The 9,824-nt window shown below is 42.9% G+C and overlaps 1 protein-coding gene across 1 annotated transcript in view; it reads right to left on the reverse strand.

Annotated features, from left to right (window-relative positions):
- The window catches only part of galnt2 (UDP-N-acetyl-alpha-D-galactosamine:polypeptide N-acetylgalactosaminyltransferase 2), a 55,938-nt gene extending 49,639 nt beyond the window's left edge, over window positions 1-6,299 (reverse strand). Inside the window, exon 1 of the mRNA XM_083914993.1 lies at window positions 5,806-6,299. Coding sequence (XP_083771119.1) covers window positions 5,806-5,901 — 96 coding nt within the window. The 5' untranslated portion in view covers window positions 5,902-6,299. The remainder of the gene's footprint in view (window positions 1-5,805) is intronic.
- Window positions 6,300-9,824: the final 3,525 nt, after the last annotated feature.

Genomic DNA, 9,824 nt, shown 5'->3' on the forward strand with positions numbered 1-9,824 from the left:
CCCCCCCCCACACACAGGTGGAGTTGCTCCAACAGAACAACACTGTCTCTCCCCAGGGACTTCCAGCTCTCAAGCTGTTTAACTTTAATGTGATTGTGACACGGTTTCTTGGGTTCAAAAGATTGTTTAAGAGAGTGTTTCTTTAACTACACACTCTGAAAATAAATACTTAGTAAAAAAAAAAACAGTGACACATCGTCTCTGGTATCTCTATTAACACTCTGGGAGCATCTGTCAGAAGTGATCATTACTTTTAACAAACACACCGAGTCGATACTTCAAACAGAAACTGTGAATTTGATAAGGATTCAGTACCCAGGGATCCAAAGCTTTATTTAAGCCTGTCATCGATTCAGTGTTTGCTCTATGGAACTGCATTTAGTTAGTTTGTAATAATGGATCTGCTCGTGCGTGCTGGCGTAAATGACACCGTATTCTGTCATTATAAAGATATTGAACAGCTGAGGGCCTCAAGTGGTTTTAAAGACACAGCTCTTTCAGCTAGATGATTGCACTGCAGTTACACAACAGCAGGAACTCCAACACACATAATCAGCATTATGAATAAAGCCCATGTGTCCATAAGCATCATATACAGTAATGATAGCAGGCACACTGCTGGGTCTGTGTGAGTAAGCTGGCAATGATGTTGTGTCTTACTCCAGCAGACAGTGCAGGTCCCTGTGTTGAGGAGCAGAGGCCGGCATCCACTTTGTTCCGCATAAATAAAAAGGGCGAAAGACGAAACAGGCACTAATAACGCACCATCATCGCCTTCACCCTCACTGAGAGTGCGAGGTGCAACTGATCCATTTTTTTCTAACATTTTCTGCATTAATGAAAAACATTGACACGCTCAGATCCGGTGAAGCCACACTGCCTGCGACGACAGGCCGATGCATGGATAAAGCCGTAGTTTTGAGACCTGCACGGACGAGCAAGAGCTGAACGCCTACAGCTGCAGATAACAGAGGCCGGAACTTTCCCTTACGAGCTCTGGACCAGCCAGCATTGAAAAAGCTCTCTGAATCCCTGCTGAGCAGATTCTCACTCCAAACTCACTCCTGAATCCTCTGGCTCAGGCTAGAAGCTAATCCAAACCTCCAGCTAATCAGTTTATGCTGAGAAATACTGCAATTATACTGTTGTGATCCACGTTTGGGAGAAAACTGAGCTCCATATCAACAGTGGACAGTGTGTGCGTGAGTCAGCCTGGCCTGACTGTTTACCACATATGTAAGGGATTTGCTCTTGCACAGTCACTCTTCCCCATTTCTGTCCCTATTCCTCAAAGTGAATACTGTTTTTATATTTACAGATACTTTACAGCTGTGATTACCTACATTTCTATGAGATGTGCGACAAAGATTACCTCATCTTAAATCCAATTACTGTCTGTCTGAAGCTTTTCGCAAACAGCTGATAACTTTCTTAAAGTCTGCGTTTTTTTGTTTTTCCTGTGGGTCGATGCCACCCTTCACTATTTGCCATCTAGCTCCCCTCTCATGCCGCTGATTATCAGGAAACTGGACTCAACAGTGGGATGTTGGTCTCAAGAGCTGGCAGGAAAAGCCCTCTGAGGTCTGTCAAACAGGGAAGACTTTAATGGGGCATCCTGATGAGCCAGCAGGCTCATGTTTGCAACATTATCCTCCTGTGTACAACAATGCACTTACAGATACAGACACAAGTTTGCACTGAATTTAGCAGCTGGGTGTCTCCCAAAGTTTCCTGTCATTATGCACACAGGTTATTGTGTATGGGAGAAGAAAGGGGAACTTTCGCTTTCAATCCTTAAGCTACACACTGCAGGATATATATACATATATCGTAGAAAGATGCCAAGAGGCAGGTTTTGTAAGACAACATAGGTCTTTTATAAAATTTAAAAAGCATGATAAATTATTTTTTTCATTGTTTGTTAATCTGTTGATTCATTTCTTGATTAATCGATTAGTTGTTTGGTCAATAAAATGTCATCTTAACAGCTTGACACTCAGTATCAATGCGTACGCTAATAAAATAAATCCAAACTGTTCAAGAGACACAGCTCAAACTTTATAACCAAAGATAGGAGGAACATTTTGTACCGTGGTTTGCTTGTGACCTCAGGAGAAGCATAGTGGCATTTCCGTCATTTTTTTTAAAACGCCAGACACAAAAAAAAAGGAAGCTTGCAAGGAATTTAACAGAAATGGCAACATTAATTTTTGCACAGGGCTCTGTGGTAGTTTACAGGCATTGATACTGCGTTAAAAAGGTCTTTCAAATGTTACAGAGATTGATAACTGTAGTTTTTTTTTGGGCGCTTTGATCTCAGGAGCCACAGTGTCAGGGGTGGGTATGACAGAGCGAGTCGAGATAATTCCTCTGGCAGAGACACTATCCTTCAGATTATTCAGAAGCTGGCATTTGAATTAGCTGCCAGGAGAGTGAGAGTCCTGCTCAGGCTCGGAGTTGCTGGATCCACCACAGTGGACGAGAGCAGCAATGACACAACATGGAGCTTGGTGAGGTGTGAAGTTGGGAGTCAGAGCACTGCTCACGCTTCTTGTCTGAGTTTCTTTGCCCTACTGAACAGTGTCCCGACAACAGTAAGTTGCCATTATGTCAAGTCTGACTGATGGTTGAACGTAAAACCACGAAAACACTTTGAACATAACTCTCAAGAAGGAGCATTTATGCGTCATTAAATTCACAACCTGTTTAATTTACCTGTCTGGTGCCAAGAGAAGAGGAAAAAAAGATGAAAAGCTAAAGGAACCACAGAGGAACTAATGGCTTATTTATGGAGCATTATTAGGAGTTGATGGAATGGGCATGAAACGATTAGTCTAGGAAGCGCATTATTAAGAAATACGCCAAAATATTCTTTAGTTCCAGCTTCTCAAATACAAGATTTACTGTCTTTTAACCTTGTATTTTGAATATGTTTGGGCTTTGGATAGTCATTCATCCAAAACTATTTATTTTAAGACATCACAGCGGACCCTGAGAACTCATAACGGGCTTTTAAAATAAAACATCATTGAAAAAATAATCTGCAGATTAATCGATAATGAACTCATTAGTTGCTTCTCTAAAGAATACTAACACTAGTAACAACAGATTCAAAAATTTTACCTTCATATCAATCAATCCCCAGCAAATGTGGATGTCATTTTCTGATGAAGACGTATGTGTGTCGGCCGCAACACAATCATTTTAAATCCAATTGCCATGTAAAATAAAGCCTTTTTAATTTTGTGTGCCTTGGGTTGTTTTTGAAGACTTGTACTTTATATTTTTGAGACCATATTTCACACATGCAATGAGCCCTTCACAAAATGGGATAAGCCGGGGACACCTGTATTATACAAAGAGCACCTGCATGTGATCAAGACAAAGACCCAGCAGCGCTTCTACTCCGTTGTCTTCACATGGTTGTAATTTTGTTTCATGGGCCCTTGGTTCAGAAGATTTAATCCATCTATGTAAAGCATGTGTGTGTGTGAACCTCCAGTGATTTGAAAAACACTAACCTGCAGCTACAAAGTTTCTTGCATGACAGCTGTGAGAAATTATTAAATGCCTCAAGTCAGTCGACTCTTTCAACGGGCAGGAAGATGTGATGGAAAACAACACTTAACCTGTGCAGCGCCACCTTTGTTTAAACAGATTGTAAAGACAACAGCAATCCTTCAGGATCCATATCCTGCCTGCAGTTTAAGCCCGGAGAAAGTTGCTTATCATGGGTCTCACTTACACACACACACACACACACACACACACACACACACACACACACACACACACACACACACACACACACACACACACACACACACACACACACACACACACACACACACACACACACACACACACACACACACACACACACACACACACACACACACACACACACACACACACACACACACACACACACACACACACACACACACACACACACACACACACACACACACACACACACACACACACACACACACACACACACACACACACACACACACACACACACACACACACACACACACACACACACACACACACACACACACACACACACACACACACACACACACACACACACCTATCAGCCTAATGGAAAGGTAAAAGGGTTGCTTTGGTTGACTGGAGCAAAGCAAATACACAGAGACAGATAGGACAAGACAAGAGACAGGTGGAATATATACAGGGCATTCACACACTCACTCTTACACACACAGACACACCTACAGACGCAATAGAGGTAGTGTACTGTGCACACAACCACCCATGCAGACCCCTCCATAAATGCATGCAACAGGATACACTGGCCGGTATTCGCGCAAACACACACATACACTTAGTACAAGTGGGATGTTGTCCAACACAAACAAGCGACTGTGCTAAGTACGCACACACACACTATAGATGTGTACAATGGGAACATGACTTCTTCTACACCTGGAGGATATTTAACTTACATTTCACGCATAGCATACTATTGCATGTACAGGCCTGGTATATCATGAATGGAATCCATGCCTCCACATACACGTCAATCTGCTACTATGGTTTACAATGTGCCACAGATCCACCAGAAAGGTCTACTAGTTTAAGAAGATTATGTACACCTCCTTCACGACGCTTACATGAAAAAAAAGTGTGTTTCAACATAAAGAAATGACTTGCACAGTTTATTAGTTACACCTATTCCAACTAATGCAGTCTAAAACAACAGTCCTGCAATAGGTCCTTCCTTTGTGAAGGTTAAAATGTTCAGTGTGTGTTGCCACTGTACAAGGGAGGTGTTAATTCAATTCTTCATGTAGGAGGCTGCAGTCCGTGGTGCTGTTGAACTGTATTACGTTATATTAACTGAAGTGTTACGACTAGGGCTTCAACTAACAATCATTCATTGATTAATCGGTCACTATCTCTTCACTAAGAAAAAAAGCAAATTCACACTTCTCATCAAATGAGTTAAATGATTATCACATTTTCTGTCAATCACCTAGGCCTAATCGATTGCTTCAGTTTTAGATTATAATGGTTAGTCCTCTATAAATCGGGAAGACAACACATCAGAAACATAAAGTGTAAATCAAGTGAAATGTCTTCACACTGGACCATCAGCAGACAGAAAGTCTGGACATCACAGCACTCGGGTTTAACTGAATCTAGGTTGTTTCCACAGCAGGAAAAAAACGGAATCCTTTTTTTTATTTAAATCACATCCTGACAGCATGGTGTATCAGTGATTTAACTCTGCGTTAATCAGCAGCACACTTCCTGATCTCTGCTCATTTCTGGGAGCAGCAGCTTGTGCTGACGTGCTCTATAGGCTCACCCCCCGCCCCGGCCCTGCGAGCCAGGCCACCAGCCTCATATTAATATAACAATCACTATGCATGCTTTCACTCCGGTTCTGCTCTCACAATAACCGGCGCAGCCACGCCAAAGTGGCTGACAGGCTGCCCGGCGTGGACGTGCCTCGCTGATACTTCCACGGGACTGCAATCACCGGCGCAGCGGGAGGTCCGTGCACGCCGACCCGGCCAGCACAGCTACCCCGCTGCCCCTGTCTAAACTCATCTCCACCAAATCAATGCCTACCCATTGATACTAGCAGGCCCTTTATCACATTCCTCACAGCATCGCTGCAGCTGCAACAGAAAAACGAGAGGAAAAAAGACACAACAGCGCCAAATCACACCGCTCCATCTTCGCTTTGTCCGGGGAGAAACCCTCCACACGGACACGGAGGCGGACTGGAGCCAGGAAAAACACTCGAGGAAAATTAGGAAATCCTACCTTTCGACTCAAGGCTGTCCCCGAGTAGAAGTAGTAGGCTATCCCCAGCACCCACAGCACCGCAAAACATAACAATATCCTCGATTTCCTCCGCATGGCTGCCTTGGTTTTTTCCTCCGTCCGCCCGCCTGTGTGTGTGTTTCGTGGCTCCGCTCTGGTCGGGCTGCAGCGGCTCGTCCCGGTCGGCTGTGTCCGTGCAGGGCGCTTCGCCGTGCGGCTTCGGCAGTCTTCTTCGGTCGGTCAGGGGGAGCGGAGGGAGCAGGAAGCAGCTACCCAACATGAGCGAGGTTAGAGGGCAAAGGCTAGCCGGCTCTAATCCAATCAAACGCCGGCTCAGGCAGCCTCGGAGGAGGGCGGGGGCTGGCAGCGAGGCGAGGCGAGCCGTGCCGTGCTGTCCCGTGCTAAAGCAAGAGGGGGTGGGGACTGTTAGTCCCTGTAGGAAATGAAATGTTGTAAAATGTCAGTTGCGTGGCTCTGGGAGCTGAGAGAGGATCTGTGATCACCATGCTACATGTTGTCTCTGGTGTGGAGCTGCACCTGCTCAGGGGAGACACCGGGGGCGCCAGAGACACTTTAACCCGGGTTAAATCAGACAGATTTCCCTTTTATCTTCTCTGGTTCTGGGCCTTTCACAGTCTATGTTCAGATCCAACATAAAACAGTTAGAGACGACCTGAAAGGCTGCAGGGTTATCAGTTATCTCCTTACCCCCCCCCCCCCCCCCTTCGTTGTTCCTTCACCCCATCCTTCCTCAGTCCTATCCTTCTTTCTTTCATCCCACCCTTCATACCTTCCTTCCTTACTTTCTCTGCTCTTACCATCTTTCCTTTTTTCCTGCATCCAATCATCCTTCCTTTCTCCCTCTCCTTTCCTTCCTTCATCCTTCCTCCGTCCTATCCTTCCTTCCACCTTCATACCTTCCTTCTTTTGTTTCTTCCCTCATCTCAGTGTTGCTTCCTTCATCTGTTCGATCAGCCTTTCTTTTCTCCCTCGCCTACTTCTTTTATTCCTCCCTTCCTTCCTCTGCTTTATTCATCTTTTGTCCACACCCTCCTACCTTTTGATGGGCACTTTTCCTTATTTAAATTATGAATGAAGAGAATAATCAGCAGAATAATCAATAATGATATTAACCTTTAGTTGAAGCTCTAAGTAGAAAGTCAAAGCAAACTAAATCACACATCATTAGCTTCTTAACGCAACCTTGTTTGTCCAGGTCTCAGCATGTCTCCACCCGTCTGGATCACACATGTTGGGTCCAATACTGACACGTAATTAGTCACAGGACTTTTTGAAAAGTCCAGAGGAATCACGAGGAAAGTCCTAATGTAAATGTTTCTCATAATTATGAGATGGCGTAAAGCACAGTTTATAAGATGGTCTTTCCTAATTATGAGGGAGAGCTTAATGGAAGTCCTTAAAGAGCACCAGCAGACAGTCATGACCCAAGCAACAAACTTCATTGCAGACGGTATGTGCCAAAGTGCAAATCAAGCTGCTTGAAGATTTGGTTCCAGCCTCCATCAAGCTGCTGAACTATAAAGCTAAATCTCAGTGTAATCGAGCAACGTGCAATAAATACACTTTAGCACTTCCACACTTTGATTCTTGCAGGTTCCTCTTTTTCAAGCGGCCGTGTCGTCAGTGTCAAATGACTCTCGTGTTTTGAGCCTGGGAGGAGATCATTTTTTTGTCTGTGTGCTCAAGGACTTCTCATTGGTTGTGATGTTTGAAAAAAAAACATTGTATTGACTGTTTTATACCATCACTCACTGTTGACTCCCCCACTCCTCTTAACCAGTGTAGGTAACCGGTGATGTGCTCGGCCTGCCAGATTGGCTCGGGGTACGACTTCTGCGTTTACAGATGACGTAACACATTACGATAGGCTGTACGTTGTAAAGTGTGTTTACAGCCTTAGCACTGGGTTGTCTGTGACAGCCGTTTATGCACAAAGCATTTTAATTTAACTCATAAATGAGATCCACAGAAAAGTTTGAAAAGTCTAATTTTGAAGCAAACCATCTACAGATTAATTCAATACCTGATATGTTATGATCCCATAACGTTAGGCGCCATACAACATTAATAAATTCCTGTTTTTATGAGCTATCTTGACTTTAGAGCTGCTACAGTGCAGCCGTGATATAAACAGGGAGCAAGTAGGGAAAACATTCAGGGATGCACAGTATACAGAGCATATCTACTACATGGTTAGGGTTAGGCACCAAAACTACTTTAGACACAGGGCTGCATGGCCAGGTCAAACAAACATAACTTTCACCCAGGGCACCGGTGTTTACATCCCTTTTGAAACATATAAAAAGAGGAAGACCTGATGGAGATCTGCCTTCTACTGAGTGCACTTTTCTGGATTTTGTTATTTTTCTTTATGTGAGACAAGACACATTTCCCCTTGAGGGCAATAAAGTTTACTCTGCTCTGCTAAAGGTAATAAAAAAAAAGTGTTAGGTTTTTTTTCTTTAAAATGTGTTTTTTTCAAATTTAAATTACTAAACCTGAAATAATCAAAGTCAAAGTTTGAAAGGACATTGCAAGGTATTATTTATTACGAGTTCAACGCTCGAAAACTTTTAACACATTTTGCTAAGTGAAAATTTGAATGAAGGACTTTCAGAAAGTATCAAAACGCTCAATCCACAGAGAAATGCAGACAGCCCATATTCAGAAATTGTGACTTTAAATGAGCTGTCAGGACTTCTGTATTGTTGTGATGGTTCAACCACTGACCAATCACAACTGCGCTTTTCCAAGAGGGGTCTTAAAGAGACAGGCGTTAAAAACGGAGTGTTTCAGACAGAGAGTGAATACAGGTATATTCAGACAGACAGTAGGAGAAACATAATGTGTTTTTTAACATTAAATCATGTAAACATGTTCTAGTAGAAACTAAAAATACAAGTAAGAACCTGAAAATGAGCATGATGGGACCTTTAAGTGTCACCTCATCTCAATCTTTAAATATTCTGAGACACCGTTGAACATGAAGGCTGAGTTAAAACAGACATCTATGGTCTGTGGCACTCTTTTTGAGATATATTTCAGCTCAAACCCCTTCCTCTGAACTACGAGGGCTCGTTCCTGTATGTGCTTCAATCTGCCTCTGACATTTCTCATTTTAATGGTGATTAAATTTGATATTTGACTGGAGAGCAAAATGCTCCGCAGTCCAAGTTAAAAATGCTATCAATACACACTTTGTGCTGAGTGTCCCAGTAGTATTAAACAAACACACATTTATTCATTGCTGCTCTTGCTACGGTGGTCTGAAGAGAGTGTATTTATGTTACCTACAGTAGAGCACAGATGGATGGAAGTCGAATTGAAGTGGAGAGAGGTGGGGGAGTGAGAAGCAGTGAAACAGATGTGCAAATTTAGCAGCACAGAGGTAAAAAAGGATTTTATCTTTTGCCCTTTACCTCGGACGTCCTGAATAACTGTTACGAGGGTCTCAAATTTCTCCTGAAGAGGCCAGTTAGCTTTCAAGAACTCTTCCAGGAAAGGAGAGGCAATAAGTTTGTCTCTGGGCTGGAAGTTGTCGACCATCTTAACTGTAATGTGGTGCATGTAAAGAACATGCTTATTTTTCTTTCTCATATTTTATGGTACACTGGTAATACTATACGACATGTTCATTTTTTTAAAATGGTCATTAAAACATCAGCCAAACTATGGCGAGGGGATGTTTCAACATCTGCATATAGAGGTGCAAATTAATCCATATTTTAACAGAATGACAACAAAAAACATAACAGCTGAGTATGTGAAATGCCAGGCTTTGCAAACATCAGTGTGAAAGTTTAGTTTTGTATGAGACTGCACAAAACAACCAGAAAAGACCCACTGAATCAAGGCTAGGGCTGCACTATTGATCACAAATTTATCGAAATTGCAAAGTGGACTACTGCAATATCCAAATAGCAGGTGGGCACAATAATACACTGTATGTAAAAGGAAAAATATGTGTCAAATAATAAACTGGATACTTTTGCAAGGCA

Source organism: Echiichthys vipera, assembly GCF_963691815.1.
Source record: "Echiichthys vipera genome assembly, chromosome: 1".
NCBI lineage: Eukaryota > Metazoa > Chordata > Actinopteri > Perciformes > Trachinidae > Echiichthys > Echiichthys vipera.